This window comes from Aaosphaeria arxii (genome assembly GCF_010015735.1).
Source record: "Aaosphaeria arxii CBS 175.79 unplaced genomic scaffold BU24scaffold_2, whole genome shotgun sequence".
Taxonomy (NCBI): Eukaryota; Fungi; Ascomycota; class Dothideomycetes; order Pleosporales; genus Aaosphaeria; species Aaosphaeria arxii.
In genome coordinates this window covers 1,619,815-1,636,525 of record NW_022983475.1, presented here as the reverse complement: position 1 = coordinate 1,636,525, position 16,711 = coordinate 1,619,815, and the positions used below count along the sequence as shown (strand labels likewise).

Below are 16,711 nucleotides of genomic sequence, written 5' to 3'. Positions count from 1 at the left end.
TCCAATCGTTTCCCATAATGTCTATGTAATTCTACCACCAGTAAATAGCACGTACTTTGTCAAATTCGACTACCTAATGCGCGACCTTCTGAATAAGGGTATCTGGTAGTTCGAGATGCCAAGACATAGCATGTAAACACAGCGCGACCATTCTAGCTAGAGATAATGTAACAAGCGCAATTTACACCATCACAAGACATCTCAACCTAAACCCTAGAGAAATAAAAGACCACTGATAATAGATGTCTCAAGATTCATATGAGATTTCTTCAGATACGTTCTTAACAAAAAGAATCAGTCTGATTTAACAGGTCTTGCTGACTGCTTCGCATAGCCTTGCCGCTCACCTACATGCGGCACCTGATGACACTCGGACTATGTTCGAGCTCTACTTCAACTACACTCGAGCGATACTCCAACCTCACTCGAGCTACACAAACATCAATCCTCCTTCCGTCAGGTTCATTGACCTGCCAATGGGACGTGACCACAGCTGTGCAGTGCGGACATCCTGACGAGAACATATCATACACCACTCGGACCATCTCCTCTTTCGCAAGCCTTCCAGAAGAGCAACGACTACACGAGAAACAAGACAAGCAAAGAGCAATGGGAAATCAAGATTGGTGTGTTTGAAGTGTTATATTCTTGTTCTATTCGACTTGCGACAGATACGCCATCGACAAGCCATGCAAACCCACCAACAACCATTCCTCCTCCTCTTCAACCCGATGGGACGGGACCATCCGTCCTGTCTGTCAACAGGGACAATTATTACCTATATTACTAACAAGAATGTTTGTTTTGGAACGATCCATCCAGCCTTTGGAGCACACCCCAACTGTGTGCCCAACCAAATGCGCCGAAAAGCCGCTCGCTCATGATGATGCGAAATGCAAAAAAAGAAGAATTCCCATGGGTATAATTAAGGACAGTAACCCCAAACATTTGAGTTTGTTTGAACAGATCCGACAATGAAGTTGAAGATGTTATAAATATGGAGGTCGCGCTTTTTATATCTCGGATGGTGTGTTCCAACCAACGGAAGATACGTATGGACGAGTCGCTTACAAGAAAGCGGCAACGAACATACCGGCACCGACGAGACCGCCAGCAGCAACGCGGATGTTGGCGTTGTTGGGGGTGCTCTGAGGAGCACCAGTGCCAGTGGCACCGGTAGCGCCCGAGCCAGAGGCTCCGGAGCCAGATGGGCGGGATCCACCAGTGGTGGTGGCAGAAGAGCCGGAGCCGGAGGCAGCAGAGGTACCCTCGTTGAGGATGATGGTGGTGCTGTTGTTGGCAGACACGATGAGAGTACGGGTGGAGTTGTTAGGTCCAGCGACGGGGATGGTGTGGACGCCAGTGCCGACGGCTGGGATGGAGGCGGGCACACCTACGGAGGTGGCAACGGGAGGGATGGAGAGAGAGGCAGCGGGCTGGTTGGGGATGGAGGTCTCAACAGCGGGCTGGCCAGTGACAACACCACGGGAGTCGGTCTGAGTTCGAATTCAGTTGCTGGTTGCAAGCGATGGAAATCTGCCAACATACCTGGGTGAGGAAAGAGGTCTGGGGGAAAGCATCGCCAGTGAAAGAAGAGACGGCGACAGAGGCGGCAGAGGAAGCAGCAGAAGCGACGGAAGAGGCAACGGAGGACTACAAGAGCTTCATGTCAGTTGCTGAATGGAACAATTGGGATCCTATGGGGAAGCATAGGAGCATTCCAAACGTACAGCATCCTGGGCGAAGGCCGCAAGGGCGAAAGCGGGAACGATGACAGAGGCACGCATTTTGATGGTTTGTTGGTCTTGTTTGAAATTAAACGGAAGCGATTGTAAGTTGTCGAGTTAACGATTGAACTGTAAGACGAAGTCTTCGAAGAAGCGTGATGATATTTGTCTTGTGAGAGAGCGTTGGATGGGGAGAGAAAATAGAAACAAGACCTTAAGGAGCAGAGGACGCGTCGCCTTTTATTGACAATCGTATTTCCACACACCATCACATCATATCGATCATCGGGGTTACTACAGATACAAGCTACCAATTTACTACTGCGTCCCCTGTTTCTGTTACTTGTTGCGCCACCCCTGGACGCCGTCCCCCTTGTTCGTGTCCTGGTGTCCTGTCCCCATCCTCAACCTGACCGAGCAACGGGAGTGGGGCGCGCCATCACCCGGCTCGTCAAAGCAACTAAAGAAGCTCATACATCAGGCCAATTATACTGGCCATTGGGATGCCCGATGCGCCCTGGGACCTCCTGTGCTCCTTTAGAACAACATTTCCTGCCTGTGGCCTTGGTGGCGGAGACTGGGCAACCTAGCCACTCTAGCCCTCTTAGTCTCTGATGACTTGCTCCCAATATTTGTTCGTTTCAACGCACGGCTGGCTTTGTCAAGTCCTTGAGTCCAAAGGGAAAATTTCAAGATCTGTTGGGAAGAGAGAGACCTTTGCCTAGGCCGAGGTCAGGGCCAACATTGTCTGCAGTTGTACCACCGCGGACTTTTCGTCGCTAGAATACTGTCAGATCCAACATGCATTTCTGTATCACGACATGTCGCAAGTTGTCCTTCGTGGTTCGCCTTTGATGGTCAGCCGCTTATGGCAAAATGTTTTGAACCAGCCGCCCTCCGCCACTATGTCTTCCTCCCAATACCAGCCTGTCGTTTCAGTATCCGAACCAAAAGGCACACCATCAAGCCCGTCTCCATCACAACCACTGTTTGACTGTTGACCTTGGATTCTTTGCGATTCTACGCCAAGTGAACAAGTTTTTCCTGCCCTTGAGTCCCAACTCGGATTGGTACTCCGACCGAGGGAGATGGTTACTTTTCGATCGGCGCACCCCAGTTTCGAACGGCCCTCACCCCATGCTCTAAAACCAATTTCTAAATTGTTACCTTTTTTCCGCCTGTTATGCCGTGATTTGGCTCGTCATCGCTCTCGTCGCTTCGGCCATTGGATCCGTCGCTAACGGTCCAACCGAAATTCGTTACCAACTTCCTCTCCCTATTTGCCCCTATCCCCTGACTATTGATTGGCACTCCCCCAACCAAATTTCCTCCACTTTCATGCCCTCCTCCGCATATGCGCAAATCCAATAACTAATTATGTATTGGGAATCTGTCGTGCCATCTGGTACACGTTGGCCATGCAGGCATCATCCCGCTGTCAAAACGTGTGCGTTTGTGCTCGTCGTTGGCACTACCTGAAGAAAGCTGAGCGCCGCGTTCAATCCGTGGCTCTGCTCGTTGGCCTAAATTCGGTAGTGTGTTGTTGCTGCTACGGTCTACCTGCTGCTGCTATTCATAGAAAGGGAGAATGATCTCGACTCCCATTCGTCATCCGTCTCCACACTATTGCCATTTCGAGACTCGAGTCACGTGAACTTCAATACACCTGCATGAATCCCATTGACTCAATAGTGGTCCCACTCATACTCGTATTGTAGAAGCAGCTGGAGACTGGTCATCTTCATGTTGGCGTCATCAGCAGAACACGATTACTCTCCTTGTCGCATGTCTCGGCTGTCGACATATGCTTGCAGCTTGCCTGACTTGCACAGCTGGATTGATCAGCCACATCCCACAGTGAAACAACAGCTGGGCACAGCCACATCGATGTTTTCTTCACTTGTTAGTAGAAATCGTGCTAGCTCGGGTTCAATGGTAAGCTGAGTTTGCAACCTTTCCATTGAACCTTGTCTATTCATGCTTAAGAGTTGGTGAACTCCGAAACTAATGTGCGGTAGGATTATACAGTAGATCATTAGGTCTGCATCGTATAGACTGATATTCAATGGTAGCACAAGCGTTCTGGGAGAAGCCGATGGGCCCTAAGATCAAAAGATAGATTTAATTGTCTCTGCCAGAATATGATTTGCTTTGGCAGGAGTCTCTCGCTGGGTATATTGAACTAGATCGCTTATAGGTTGGGAAATCTAACATGTCGTAAACCTTCTGCTGCATCCTCTTTGAATTCAACCATGGCAGGTGAATTAAGGACATTCAATTCCCGCCGATGATTTTGTTGGTGTATTTGAGCTCCCATTCGCTGGGATCTTTGCCTTCAAAAATCGCATTTCTTCGCTCGGCCAGTTTGTCGACACTAAGATTGATACCTTCGTACCACTCCTTAATTCTCGCATCGACATCGTCGCCAACCGCAGTGAGAACTCCATCATCTCCAACGCTCGACTTCGGAGGCACGCCGCGCATTTTAAGAAGCATGTTGAGAATGTCAGAGAAGCGTTCACCTTGTTGGGAATAGTAAGCAGGTGGTTTGTCGAATGGCCATTTGGGATTGCGAGTTGGGAGGTCGAGATTTGCAGGTATAATGTGGTCCAAGTCTTGGGGATTTGTCGAGGCCTGCGTTGAGGATTGAAGGGCTGCAGCTAGGGTGTCGTCGGACGAATATGGTAGCACATTGGGAGGGTCCAGAGAGTTGTGAGGAGACTTAGGATCGGATTCATTTTGGGCGAGTGAACTAGGAGTCCCCTCCCAGGTTCGGAAGAGCCAGCACATGCGCTCTACGCATGAGAGTAAGATAACTGCCACAAGGAAAGTCTCGAAAGGATTGCCTTGCTGTCGTTGCAGCAGGCGACGCTCAAGGTCATTCATGACCACCCTAGCGAGAGAACCAGCTCTTTTCTCTGCTGCACCTTCAAGCTGTATCTTAATTAGGTCATACGAATGAGGGCTGTTGATAGATGTGATCGGAACCCGTGCGCTGTCTTCAAGTTCTGAGGCGGACATTGTCGAAGGCGCGATTGTAGGCGCATAGGAAGGGTTGAAGAATAGGTGCCAGGTAACTTTTGGCGAAGTGAGCATCCGGGTCAGATTCCACAGCTCCAGAACTTTGGTGAGCAGTCCGTCGGGGTTTGGTGAAGCAACGCTCAGAGCTGCCCGCATGGTCGTCTTCATGAAAGCAGAGTCTTCTGAATCGAAAAAGTAGGTGCTGACTTTCTTCATGTAAAGATCTATCTTTCCACCAATATCATCATCGCCGTCGATGATTTTGAGGCCAGTCGGGGCCAGTGCACCCATCAGCGCAGGATCAATATCTGAGCCTGCTATTTGATCATGGCTTTCCATAGTAGTGAAAGTTGCGAAAACGCCAGACTCTGGATGATGCGCCGCCTCTATTCGACCTGGTATTTGATTCAGACGAAGCTGTTGATTTTTGGCTTCGTTGATGGCGTGGAAAGCGAGTACACCATTGAGTCCTGCAGAGTATAGATTGAATTCTTCAGATATTCGTGTTCGGATACAGGGCTGTTTCCACAATCGCGCACTTTCGACGTTTTGACAGGTACTGCAAGGGCTCCCTCCAGAGCAAGGTTTCTTCAGCATGCGACACCGCATGCAAGCTCCTCTTTTCCGCACTTCTTGCACTTCTTTACGCCTTGAGTCCGAAAAACGCCCTCGAACTTTTGGTTTGGAGGGCTTCTGATTCATGCTGAAGTCGGTGGTAAAGTGTGCCTGCGTGCCATTGGGGTTCATGGCAATGGGGCGCTGGTGAGATATAGGTTTGTTTAAGGGATCATCTTTTGGAAAGTTTGCATCCCTGCTATGATCCTGTAATAGAGGGTCGATCGTGTTGGTTGGCATGTTCGGCCATTGTGGGCGTCCCTGATGATGGAAGAATTTGTCTGATATACCACCGTTGCCCAGGTGCAACTCTGGCTCCATCGGCAACCCATTCGTCATGGGCATCAAATTTGATAATTCATTGGCTTGGGAGGCTGCCATAACTAAAGAAGGTACCATTTGAGCCACTGGAGTGGAGCTGGGTAAAGACATATGACCAAGATGAGGCGAATTTGTCGGAGAATGCTGCAGGGGTCCATTGAACTGGTATATCGATGGCAGTGCTGGGGCACTCGTCATATCGAGGCCTTGTGATCCAGTTCCCGAATCCAATCCGTCCGGCCTATCATCATGTATCAAGAATTCATCCAGTAATCCTCCATGATTATTTGGGTTGTTGTGCTGCGGGATAGATTGCGGGGGCGGCGGTGTCTTTCTACCGGGGATGCGCTTTCCAGATAGATCGAGATGCTGTCGTGAGACTTCAGCAAGAGTCTCCAGAGCGGACATGCCTTGTTTCGAGGGTGTGAAAGGCAAATTCATTGTAGGTCCGGATTGGGGCTGACCCGACATGTTGCCCATGTGTGTCATATCAGGGAGGTCGGCGGGGAGATCGTGGAACTGCAAGATCGCCCGCTGGCGATCGCGTAGAGGTAGGGCAGGACATTTTTTCACGAGATGGTTTGTTAAGCTATCGATTCGTCCTTTGGGAAACTATATAGAGTTGATTAGCGCGGAGTTTCTCTATGATTATTGTGAATGATCGGTAGTATGCTAGACGAGAGGAAATTATAGTACATTCGTTTAAAATGGGAAAGAGAAGACAAGTCAAAGTGGTTATATGGGATAAGTGATGGGTATGAAGCATGAGCCAATTATTTTCGCCATCGAAGTCGGTTTCGAATGTTGGACGAGATGACGTTGGCGAGAGGGAGGGGAAGATATTCACACCTTTTCGCCGCATGATTTGCAGGTATGCTGATATCGGTTGCTAGCGTCTTCGAGCTTTGGGCCACGTTCGAAGAACTCGAGGATCAATTGATTGGGCTTGCGCCCCATCGCTGTAGAAGTGTTGTGTAAACCAACAAACAACGTATTTTTGAATTTGGGGCAGAATTTTGGACAGCGGGGCAGACCGCCCTCATGTCCGCCATTGCAGGAACCCGAGTCCTGTCTTGGCACGCTAACCCTTTAGGAGCCTCTCAAGCACTTCTTTGGGAACACAACTGTACCCTCCGCAGTCCAAACGGCTTTCGTCCTGGCTTCATCGTCCCTCGAGGGCCTTGTTTGAGGATGACGCCAGCCGCCAGCCTATTAGCTAAGTTTCTCTCACGATACACATGCAGTGTAGTGGGCTAGGCAGCAAATTATCCAACAGGGTGACAAGGATATGCGGTTACATGCCTCGGTGCTTGCCCCATTTTTCGTCATGTGGAAACATCTTACCTCTCACGTACTCAATCTGAACGATTCATTATCATCACCGGCATCAGCATTTGCATTTGTTTAGCGGTTCGGGATCTTTTCTTCCCTTGCATCCGGTGCGAGAGTCTTCGGTGCTACTCAGAACTTCGTATAAGACACAATACCTCCACGTTTTGTTCGGCCTGCTGTCCCTTATCTAGACGACACGTTTGATACTTTGCGTCTTCCGAGATGTTCGAATCGGGAATCTTATATTCGGTAACAGGGGCCTTTGGGAAGCATACTCTTGCAGTTCTTGGAGCCTCTGTTTCTTATGTTATTGTCTGCAATGCTCTCCGTTATAGACGCCGGAACCAAAAGCATGCACAGTCTCCGTACAAAACGCGGGATGATTACTCTAAAATGACAACGGACGACGCTTGGGCAATAATGAAGTACATTCTGTCGTTGGAGTTTCCCCTTCTTTCTGAGACAGCTCTCCAGTTCGCACTGTTCAGGTACCATGATCTCTCCCGTTGTCGCCATATATTCCTGGATGTCCAGAGTGTTATTGTTCTCTTTACTAATACACCTACCCCCGCAGGACTTATGGTATACAAACTATCTCCAAACTTCTATGTGAGACGAAACAATTAGCAAGTCTTCAGAATGCACCACGACGATACGACGACACGCGTGTTCTCATTGGTGAATTCCTCAGCTACGCCCCAACTACTAAGCGAGCCAACTCGGCGATTGCGCGCATGAACTATCTGCATGGCAACTACCAAAAGGTGGGTAAGATCAGTAATGACGATTTGCTATACACGCTATCATTGTTTCTGCTTGAGCCTAGAAGGTGGATTGAGCGGCATGAGTGGAGGACTTTGACACCCATGGAGCTTTGTGCACTGTATGTGAACCTTAATATTTGTGATTTGATGTACGCGAACTGATAACATGTAGCGGCACTTTCTGGAAATCCATTGGTGATGCCATGGAGATATCATATGAGCCTCTGTCCCATGGGCCTTCAAATTTCAAAGATGGTTTGGAATTCATGGAGGACATGGAGCTGTGGTCGAATGCCTACGAGAAACGCACCATGATTCCAAACGATTGGAACCACAAGCTGGCCAACGAGACTACGGCCATCCTGTTGACCAATGTCCCTCCCTTTCTCAAACCCACCGGCAAGCATGCCGTGGAAGCCTTGATGGACGAGAGGCTTCGACGTGCCATGATGTAAGTCAACGGAACACCTCTTTGATACTATATGCAAGTACTCATATGACGAAGCTACGATGACCCACCACCACTCATCAGCAAACTTGTCTACTCTGCTCTATACATCCGCAAGCTCGTCATCCGCCATCTGCTACCACCCCGACCATACTTCCTACGCAAGCGGGACCTAAGTGACGACCCTGATCCTGTGACCGGACGGTACTACAAGTTGATATACGAGTCAGAACCATGGTATGTTAAACCTACATTTTTCGTACGAAACTCGCCGTCATCATGGCTACGATGGGCGATTGGTCGCCCTTATCCCGACGGCAAGAACTACAAGCCAGAGGGGTACGATATTCTCGAGGTGGGACCTCCCAGTAAAGAGAAAGTCGGCAGGGCACAGTGCGAGGCTACGAGGGATAAACTCCTGGCTGCGGATCGTGGGCGGTGTCCCTTTGCTTTCAGTAAATCCTGATAGTATGATGCTGTGGTAGTAGAGGGTGGACCCAACAGGGCAGAGATGCATGTTGGCGGAGTGGCAGGATTACGCCGCAGTATGTAAATATGCATCATGGGCTCCTGTTACCAGAAACGATGTGTCAAACTAGAGGAAGTACTGCAATGACGCCGTATGCGATGTTAGAATGAAAGATTGTTCAAGGACCTTACTACGGGAAAAGTAACTGCCGACATCATTTTCTATGTATCCAGCATGCCTAAAAGTTCAGCTAGAATGTCAGCCGAAGCATCTCACAGGTCGGGGAGAATATGCCCCGCAGTGAGACAGCCCGCATTGCCAAGGACGAAGATGCCATTGATGGGTCGATCCGATTACCCGATTCCATTATGCCGTGCCAGATGAGGGTTTTTTGGTTCTTTGGTACTCTCCACCCGTACATGCAGCATTTATATTTGATGATGATGATGCAGGAAGGAAGGAAAGCTAGTGTTTGTTCCTGCTAGGTATGTTTCCTTTTCAATCAAGGCATCAATCTGTATGAAAGAGACGCTTATCGAATTGTAGATCAAGTAACTGTCCCCCATTTGGTGAGAGTTACGTCGACATGGGAGAGAGTGTGACAATCTACGTCACTTCCGGCTGTTGAAGAAGGGACCACCAGTGGCGCAAAAGTGGTGTGGCGTGCGGGGGGCAGGGGCGTGCACGATGTGATTGGTCTAGAACAGGCACGAGGCATGCGGCCGAAGAGAACAGGGGGAGGATCGAAGCCAAGTCTAGTTCTAGTACCCAAAGCACACGACATCTCTCTCTTTCTCTCTCTCTTTTCTTCCCCACTCACTCATACTACATACACACACCTACACGACTGCAACTTTCGACTTTACAATCCTATACTCACGGAAGCTTGCGCTATCATACCATTGTGGTCCCTTTCTAGAGCAGTTCACAATATAAATTGGTAAGGAAAATCTTCCCCACAATTATCTTACTATCCACCAAGGGTCTTCTTCACATGCGATCGATCAAAAAGATTGCTGCCTCTACACCCACCTACGCTCCCCGATACTACTATAATTCCATAAGCAGCCTTTCATCCTTTCTAACTGAACTCTCTACAGGAAGAGAAATCCACATTGTCAACAACAATGGGGTCCTACCAAGATTCCCATGACGCCAACTCCATCAAGCACATTCCCTTATCATACGACTATGCCGATTCTCACAACACTGCTTTGAACCTCATACTCACGATACGACCCGAATGGCGAGAGTCAAAGGACACAATTGAATTCGTGCGGTTCACTGACGGCATTACAAACACGGTGTGTATTCTCACCACAACGAGCTTCCGTGGATTTTCGCTAATTTGGCGGTGAACAGCTTCTCAAAGCGATCAACAAACTGCCTGGGTTGAAGGACACAGACATAGACAGGGAGTCAATTCTTTTACGGGCATATGGGAAGGGAACAGACGTGCTGATAGATCGTGAGAGTAAGGCTGCCACCTGCATGTCCCCTGACAACGAGTCAAACTCTAATATCATACACAATCAGGAGAGTCACAGTCACATTCTCTTTGCGCCCGACACGGTTTAGCACCACCACTGCTCGCGAGGTTCGAGAACGGTCTGCTATACAAGTTTATCCAGGGTGATGTGTGTTCACCAGAAGACCTGCGCAGGCCGGAGGTATGGCGCGGAGTAGCACAGCGGCTAGGTGAATGGCATGCAACACTACCTATATCGAGTATCAGCACCACATGTCCTACACCCACACAAATAACTCCTCAAAATAAACGTGCATCTGTGGAGGCTATGGCGGCATTGACGCCAGGCAAGCCTATCCCCAATTTGTGGACAGTCATGCAGAAATGGATACTTGCTCTGCCAACTCGCAACGCAGCGGAGTGCAGCCGCCGCGAACAGTTACAGTCTGAGCTACAGTGGCTTACCAAGTTGCTTGCCGAAACCCCCGGGGTTGGCGGTACCAGCCCCTTCGTCTTCGCCCATTGCGACCTCCTCTCCGGCAATGTCATCATCGAGCCTACGCTCTCGTCAGCTGCCCATTCGCGCCGCTCGAGTGCCTCCGGTGGATCTGAGGAGACCGAGTCTCCGGCCACCGTCTCCTTCATTGACTACGAATATGCAACCCCTGCCCCAGCCTCCTTCGACCTTGCAAACCATTTCGCCGAGTGGGGAGGCTTTGACTGCGACTTCACTGTCCTTCCCACCCGCTCAGTCCGTCGCGCCTTCCTGAGCGAATACCTCCACAGCTTCAACCTGCACCTTCACCGTTCCTACAAGGAGTCCGACCTGGACGAACTCTTCGGCCAGGTCGACGCCTTCCGCGGCGTCCCCGGCTTCTATTGGGGAATCTGGGCCCTGATCCAGGCACAGATCTCCCTCATTGACTTTGACTATGCAAACTATGCCGAAGTGAGGCTGGGCGAGTACTTTGCGTGGAAGAAGGAGCGCAGCGGCGAGAGGCTGAAGGCAGGCGAGCAGATGCCCATCAGAGAGCAAAGGTGGGCTCAACAAGAGTAATAGACGAGCCGAGCCGATAGAAAAGTTCAACACCCACCATCTGCTGTCTTCTTTATCCCGATAAAGCATAACCCCCTCCCCGGTTCACTTCTTGTCCAGTCTGCATTCCCCTGCAGGCATATAATGTCATACCATACTACATCGTTTATCACCTTCCCGCAATACTTGCTTTTACGACACATACATTGTAATAGGCTTCGTGCCTCCTCTTCTTCGTCTACAGTTCCTCCCACTTAGCGTAGATGATTTGATTTTATGAATCTGCCCCTCAACCGCAGAATAAACAAGCAAGCAAGCAATTCTTCTATTCAACTATAGAAATGATAATCTCTTTCATAACTTCCATCTTTATCTGCGTTGTTCTTTGCTGCACGCGAATCTGCTGAGTGCTAAAAATCGTAAATTGAGAGCTCCCCACCTTGCCTTTGATTGGAGAAAAGATAATGAACATTCATACGACAAACAAATAGAAGCGGAGTATATGATAGCCTGGGAGTTTCGTTTTGCAAGACGTGTATGTTAGTGACGAATGGATACAGCAAGGCCGAGAGCGGAAGCATTGGATGGTCGTTACTGTGGGTTGAAGATGTGTTTGCTGTTTGTTTGTTCAGTCATGCAGTTAGAAATGGAAGTACCTCTCCCTGCATTTCTTCCGTGAAAGGCAGTGAACGATTCAGTGTATCGAGTTCGAGCGTATGACTCCGGCTCGCATTAGAGGTTTTCCGTGTCAGTCAAGGCTAAGTTCAGTGCTTGCGTAAGCGGGTAAGGGGCCGTCGGAAGTTCGTCATGGTATTGGAAAGTGTAGATCGTAGTCTGAGAAAACGTGGGCATCTCTGAGGGGAGGTTCGGTTGTTCGAATGCCAGGGACTTATGTGATTCGTTGTGGGTGGTGTAATTTGTAGGCGGGGTTTAGATGATTGGGGTTACTGAGTTGATAGAGAGCGGTGACCTGGTAAGGGAATTATGTACGCATGTACCTACTAGGCGGCGTGAAGGGAATGAGATTTGAGGTCATTTTCATTGATGGCTAGTTAATTGGTTCCGTGATAATCTAGGGTTTATAAAAGATAATCCTATGAATGCCCCAGTATGAAGGAACGCTGCCCTGGCGATCAGTTTCCAGGGTATTCAGAGTATGGTTTAATCCAGGAATATATCGAGTAGTTAAGTACGGCAAACGATGATAAACAGATTAAAATCCTCTCAGACTCTAGTACCAGGCATCGCTGTAGTGATCTGAGAACTCGAATGCAGCATCACACCCTTGGGTTTTTGGCTTGATGCGGGATTCGCTGGGATGTTGCACCATGTAACTACAATCTCGGCTTGACGGAAATATCTTGCTGAGATTTGAGGCAGGTGGCAAGTGTGATCAGTCACCGGTGAATACTTCATGTGGGTTGTCGTTCCATCACCGTGCTTGAAGAGGTTAAATTCTAATGTCCCTGGTCTGCTGTGCCGCAGCCACAATGTTGGTTGAACACCTAGAGCGCAACCGGCATCATTGGCACAACAGGGGCCATACATTCTGGTTTGCTCGTTCGAGCTGGATATGCAACATACCCTGGTTTGATGTTTGTTGATGGTCCTTCATCGTGCATGTGGGGGCCATTTGCAATTACATTTGCTTCTATACCACTCCCAGCCACCTCTTTTCTTCTCATTATTACTACGGAGTATGTACTTGCAGTATACACATTCCGTTGTTTGTGTTATATCGTGGTCATTTTATCATCTTTACCTACTCGAAGGCACGCATTTGTAAGAAAGAACCTGAAGATTTCAAAATGGGCAAGCTGTTTCAGTCAATTGATCTATCGAAAGACGAGCACATTGGCGACTTGAACAAGCTTCAAGAGCTCTTCAGCAATAAGGAAGGAAAGCGATATTTCCGTTGTCCGTTTCTCTACACTGAAAGCGAGTACTGTGGTGCAGAGATGAAACATTACTCTTCCGAGCGTCCAAAGATCCATGCAACATCTTGTGGGCTGCTGTTCGAAGATGGCCAGACCCTCGATTTCGAGGACTTCTGTACAATAATCAGGACTCTCTTCTGCAAAACTCACGACCCCAGAGAACCCAAGTATGAGGCATACAGGATCCATTTCACCAAGCTCTGGAGCGTTGCGTCTAGCGAAGCGAAGACAAACGTATTGCATGCCCTACGTGAGGGCATAAATCACATAGAATCTATCAAGATCACAGAATATCCCAAGACGCCACAACGGCCCGTTCCATACAGAGCCTACCAGTCTGAGCCTTCAAAACCAACACAATTGCAACCAGAAGGAGGCGAGCCTTCGACATCTCGAGGTGATTCGTCGCCTTCACCGGCTTCACCATCGACCTTGCAAGACCCAGACAGTTCGATTCGTCCCCAGACTGCCCAGCTGCCAATGAGAACGAACCAAATAGATATTTCGACCAGAAAATCGGGACCCTACTCTCCGCCGAGCCCTTCGCCTGATCCCCACCAGAAGGACCCCGAAAAGCATACTGTTGTTGCCGACAAACCTCCTTCGCAGGATAAGCACAAGACTTCTTTTCTGTTCGGATCCAGCCAACAGCGTCTGCCAGTTGGTAGCCCCAAAAATCCCTTCAAGTTTGGAGACGAAAATACCTTCCAGTTTCGCGGCGTAAATCCTCGAGTGAATTGTATAAACCGTCATGGAGGATTTCATCGCAACAATGGTGCCGACAGACTATACGCTCCCAACAACAGTCATAAAGAGGCAACTCCAGAAAAGCAGTCCGGAGCTTCAGAAAAGCTGGATGAAAAGCAGAATGGGTTCATTCCAGGTTTTGAAAATGGCCACTTTAGTGCATTCAGTTCCCTAGATACTCGCCATACCATTTTCAATCGCGTGAGGGGTGATACTGCAGATGCTCCAAGGAAGAATGACGCGGAAAAGAATACGGTTGGGTCACCGTCGCCTGCGGTATCTTGGCAAGGCAACGAGAACAAGGACCAAGCGAGTGCTGAGGCTTCTACAGAGAGCTCAAATCCGTTAATGCATGCCCCTGATCCGGCGGTGACGAAAGAAGATATGGTACAGCACCATCGAGTTGAGGACGTTCCAACTCCGGCTAGCATTGGCAGGGCAGAGGAAAAGGAAGACGCAGAACATCGGCTTCTAGAGAAGAGTATGAGCAATTTGCATATACAGGAGAACGCAACAGGCACAGATACAGAGAAACGAGACGAACCTATCGCCACACTGGCAAGACGAGATGGTGAGCCTCAGGTCTCTCTATCCCCCACACCCGTCGGCAATGATCGCACTTGCGAAGACGAGCGCGACCCGAAAATCATGGCTAAACCAGGGGATATGCGCGATCCAGAAGTCGATTCCAGTCCGCAAAACCACAATGGATCTCATGAGCATATATATGACGTCGAATCTCCCAGGCACATCAGTAACAAAATTTACGCTCTTCTCAAAAAGCCCCTTCCGACAACGGGCATATACATCATGTCCGCGAGGGAGTTCTTTCAGAACTATAAAGCCGCTAGCAATGACAAGGAACCCTGGGTAAAGATAGGAATAAGCGTAAACGCCGATGAACGTAAGAAACAGTTGCAGAGCAAGTGCGGGATCAATGATCTCGTTGTTGAATATTACTTTGAGGAGAGGCGGGGATTCGACGAAGTTCGCATGAGAAGAATTGAGGCGATATGCCACTTGGAGCTGCACAATTTTAGGAGGAAGTTAAATTGCGAGGATAGGGACGTAAAATGCAAATCGATCCATGGTGAGTGGTTTGCTGTGAGTAAGGCAGTTGCGTTGAGAACGGTTATGAGATGGGTGAAGTTTTTGGAGTATGACCCTTATAATCTTCAAAGTGATCTTGTTCCATTTTGGAAAGACCGGATAGAAGAAGATAGATTAGCACAAGAGAAGCGTTGGGCTGCTGACGACAGTGAGGACGAACTGGACACTGATGCACCGGATAGAAGGTTCACAAAATGGTTGGACGATAGCTATGCCAAGTGGGAGAAAATGAAGCCAACATCTAGCTAATTCGATTACAAATCTGTTGAGAGGGTCGATCTTTAGAAGCTTTAATGAAGAAATGCGTTTACATTTGAAAAGGTAATCATGCGCCCAGGCAATACGCTCTTACCATCACAATCTAAGCGCCATATAATTCACCAATGATAGTCAGATTTCGTTACAGTTATAGAAAACTATTGTTGAGTCTTTAGGCTTGCTTTCTAAGTTTCACAGCTTTTCTTTCGCTTCGACGTTGTCTCCTTGAGAACACGCATAAGACACTAGGACGAAAGCTTCTCACTTCTTCGTTGAAGGCTTGAGCTCGGGCATGCCCTCCTTCTTTCCCCAGTTCCATACCTTGCCGTCCAGATCCGGGCCCATGAAGAGCCAGACAATGCTCGTTATCCATGAACCGATGGTGTCCTTGATAATATTATCTCTGGGCTGACCACCCAGCGTACTCATCCTGATGGCATCTGCCAACAGACTAGTAGGCGTCATGTAGTTACCAGCCTCCAGTCCTCGGATTGCGCCCTGTGCTGCCTCGATCTCTGTTTGGACAGGGTCGGTTTCCTCAATAGCCAGGGTAGCGGGGTGCTTAGTCTCGTTCTCTACAGCAAAACCGGGCGAGTTGATGGTCGCGGGGTAAACGGTCCTGATGTGCACGTCGAAAGGGGCAGGAACTTGCTTCGTCTGAGTATTCGAGCGTCGTGCTCCATTGTACAAGAGAACTTCCTGGCGTAACATATCGGCCGTCGCGCGCAGGGCCGACTTTGAGGCGGCGTATTGACCATATCCAGCTACCTGATAGAATGCAATCACAGATAGACTGAAAATGAAGTGACGAGGCGGCTCGGGCTTTGCGCCTTTCTCTTTCGGCTGGTATGGAGTATCCGGGTAGAGCCATGCCTTGAGTGTCCTGCGGGCCAGGTACACATGCGCCCAGTAATTCAGATCCATTTGTTTGTGCATGGTCTCGTGGCTCTGCTCGAGGAACAGCTCTGGAACGGATGCGCCGGCGTTTGTCCAGACAACCTCAGGAACCCGTCCATTGTTCCAGGCTGTGGCTTCTTCGAGGATGCGTCCGTTCTCTGCATCCGAGGTGACGTCGGCGGAGATGTAGTGGAATCTTTGGGTCGAAGGGTTCTTTGCGTGCGATTTGGCATATTCGAGTGCGCTTTCGAGCTTCTTGGGGTCTCGGGCGACGAGGATGAGGTTTGCGCCGCGTTCCGAGATCAGTCTCGCGACCTCGCGGCCCATGCCATAAGACCCGCCAGTCAGAATGACAGTCTATGACACAGGGATATCAGCAATGCTATCGTAAAGCTGAAGAACCTGTTGCTTACCTGTCCCTCGATCTGGAACTTGTTCCTTTTTGGGAGAAAACCCATGACGTCCAAACTGATATATGCCACAAGAAGTAGAAGGGCGATTGTTCCCCAGAGTATAAAGGCCATGAGTAGAAAGGAATGTGTCCCCCAGGAGGAGGAAGAG

The 16,711-nt window shown here is 49.2% G+C and overlaps 7 protein-coding genes across 7 annotated transcripts; 4 read left to right on the top strand and 3 right to left on the bottom strand.

Moving 5' to 3' along the window:
* Window positions 1-319: 319 nt before the first annotated feature.
* On the top strand, window positions 320-838 carry BU24DRAFT_418692 (uncharacterized protein). Its single transcript, XM_033527032.1, has one exon. It carries the CDS (start codon window positions 352-354, stop codon window positions 634-636), a length of 285 nt encoding a protein of 94 aa, XP_033387429.1. The 5' UTR covers window positions 320-351; the 3' UTR covers window positions 637-838.
* BU24DRAFT_418691 (uncharacterized protein) lies at window positions 686-2,214 on the bottom strand. Its single transcript, XM_033527031.1, has 3 exons — window positions 1,731-2,214; window positions 1,549-1,653; window positions 686-1,496 (listed from the first exon to the last, which is right to left on the bottom strand). Exons 1-3 carry the CDS (start codon window positions 1,785-1,787, stop codon window positions 1,068-1,070), a joined length of 591 nt encoding a protein of 196 aa, XP_033387428.1. The 5' UTR covers window positions 1,788-2,214; the 3' UTR covers window positions 686-1,067.
* Window positions 2,215-4,001: 1,787 nt separating this feature from the next.
* On the bottom strand, window positions 4,002-6,173 carry BU24DRAFT_340960 (uncharacterized protein; the record flags this gene model as incomplete). Its single annotated transcript, XM_033523251.1, has 2 exons — window positions 4,002-5,336; window positions 5,379-6,173. 2 exons carry the CDS (start codon window positions 6,171-6,173, stop codon window positions 4,002-4,004), a joined length of 2,130 nt encoding a protein of 709 aa, XP_033387427.1.
* Window positions 6,174-7,090: 917 nt separating this feature from the next.
* Window positions 7,091-8,969, top strand: BU24DRAFT_112336 (uncharacterized protein). The gene is made up of 4 exons (XM_033520810.1): window positions 7,091-7,504; window positions 7,591-7,899; window positions 7,953-8,231; window positions 8,286-8,969. Exons 1-4 carry the CDS (start codon window positions 7,239-7,241, stop codon window positions 8,692-8,694), a joined length of 1,263 nt encoding a protein of 420 aa, XP_033387426.1. The 5' UTR covers window positions 7,091-7,238; the 3' UTR covers window positions 8,695-8,969.
* A 506-nt stretch (window positions 8,970-9,475) lies between these two features.
* Window positions 9,476-11,566, top strand: BU24DRAFT_439405 (kinase-like protein). The gene is made up of 4 exons (XM_033530301.1): window positions 9,476-9,637; window positions 9,798-10,001; window positions 10,060-10,171; window positions 10,234-11,566. The coding sequence occupies exons 2-4, from the start codon at window positions 9,825-9,827 to the stop codon at window positions 11,220-11,222; spliced, it is 1,278 nt and encodes a 425-aa protein (XP_033387425.1). The 5' UTR covers window positions 9,476-9,637; window positions 9,798-9,824; the 3' UTR covers window positions 11,223-11,566.
* A 1,443-nt stretch (window positions 11,567-13,009) lies between these two features.
* On the top strand, window positions 13,010-15,244 carry BU24DRAFT_447669 (uncharacterized protein; the record flags this gene model as incomplete). Its single annotated transcript, XM_033530837.1, has 1 exon — window positions 13,010-15,244. The coding sequence occupies one exon, from the start codon at window positions 13,010-13,012 to the stop codon at window positions 15,242-15,244; it is 2,235 nt and encodes a 744-aa protein (XP_033387424.1).
* BU24DRAFT_418687 (3-ketodihydrosphingosine reductase, Tsc10) lies at window positions 15,211-16,686 on the bottom strand. Its single transcript, XM_033527030.1, has 2 exons — window positions 16,564-16,686; window positions 15,211-16,507 (listed from the first exon to the last, which is right to left on the bottom strand). The coding sequence occupies exons 1-2, from the start codon at window positions 16,672-16,674 to the stop codon at window positions 15,515-15,517; spliced, it is 1,104 nt and encodes a 367-aa protein (XP_033387423.1). The 5' UTR covers window positions 16,675-16,686; the 3' UTR covers window positions 15,211-15,514.
* Between the last annotated feature and the right edge of the window lie 25 nt (window positions 16,687-16,711).

Bases quoted from the DNA above. Each gene is read 5' to 3' on its own strand.
- BU24DRAFT_418691 (XM_033527031.1), bottom strand. From the start codon at position 1,787: ATGCGTGCCTCTGTCATCGTTCCCGCTTTCGCCCTTGCGGCCTTCGCC. The intron at 1,654-1,730 runs GTACGTTTGGAA...AAGCTCTTGTAG, and splicing joins CGGCCTTCGCCCAGGATGCT to TCCTCCGTTGCCTCTTCCGT. The intron at 1,497-1,548 runs GTATGTTGGCAG...ATTCGAACTCAG, and splicing joins AGACCTCTTTCCTCACCCAG to ACCGACTCCCGTGGTGTTGT.
- BU24DRAFT_112336 (XM_033520810.1), top strand. From the start codon at position 7,239: ATGTTCGAATCGGGAATCTTATATTCGGTAACAGGGGCCTTTGGGAAG. The intron at 7,505-7,590 runs GTACCATGATCT...CTACCCCCGCAG, and splicing joins CTCCAGTTCGCACTGTTCAG to GACTTATGGTATACAAACTA. The intron at 7,900-7,952 runs GTATGTGAACCT...GATAACATGTAG, and splicing joins CCCATGGAGCTTTGTGCACT to CGGCACTTTCTGGAAATCCA.
- BU24DRAFT_418692 (XM_033527032.1), top strand. From the start codon at position 352: ATGCGGCACCTGATGACACTCGGACTATGTTCGAGCTCTACTTCAACT.
- BU24DRAFT_439405 (XM_033530301.1), top strand. From the start codon at position 9,825: ATGGGGTCCTACCAAGATTCCCATGACGCCAACTCCATCAAGCACATT. The intron at 10,002-10,059 runs GTGTGTATTCTC...GGCGGTGAACAG, and splicing joins CTGACGGCATTACAAACACG to CTTCTCAAAGCGATCAACAA. The intron at 10,172-10,233 runs GTAAGGCTGCCA...ATACACAATCAG, and splicing joins CGTGCTGATAGATCGTGAGA to GAGAGTCACAGTCACATTCT.
- BU24DRAFT_418687 (XM_033527030.1), bottom strand. From the start codon at position 16,674: ATGGCCTTTATACTCTGGGGAACAATCGCCCTTCTACTTCTTGTGGCA. The intron at 16,508-16,563 runs GTAAGCAACAGG...CCTGTGTCATAG, and splicing joins AGTTCCAGATCGAGGGACAG to ACTGTCATTCTGACTGGCGG.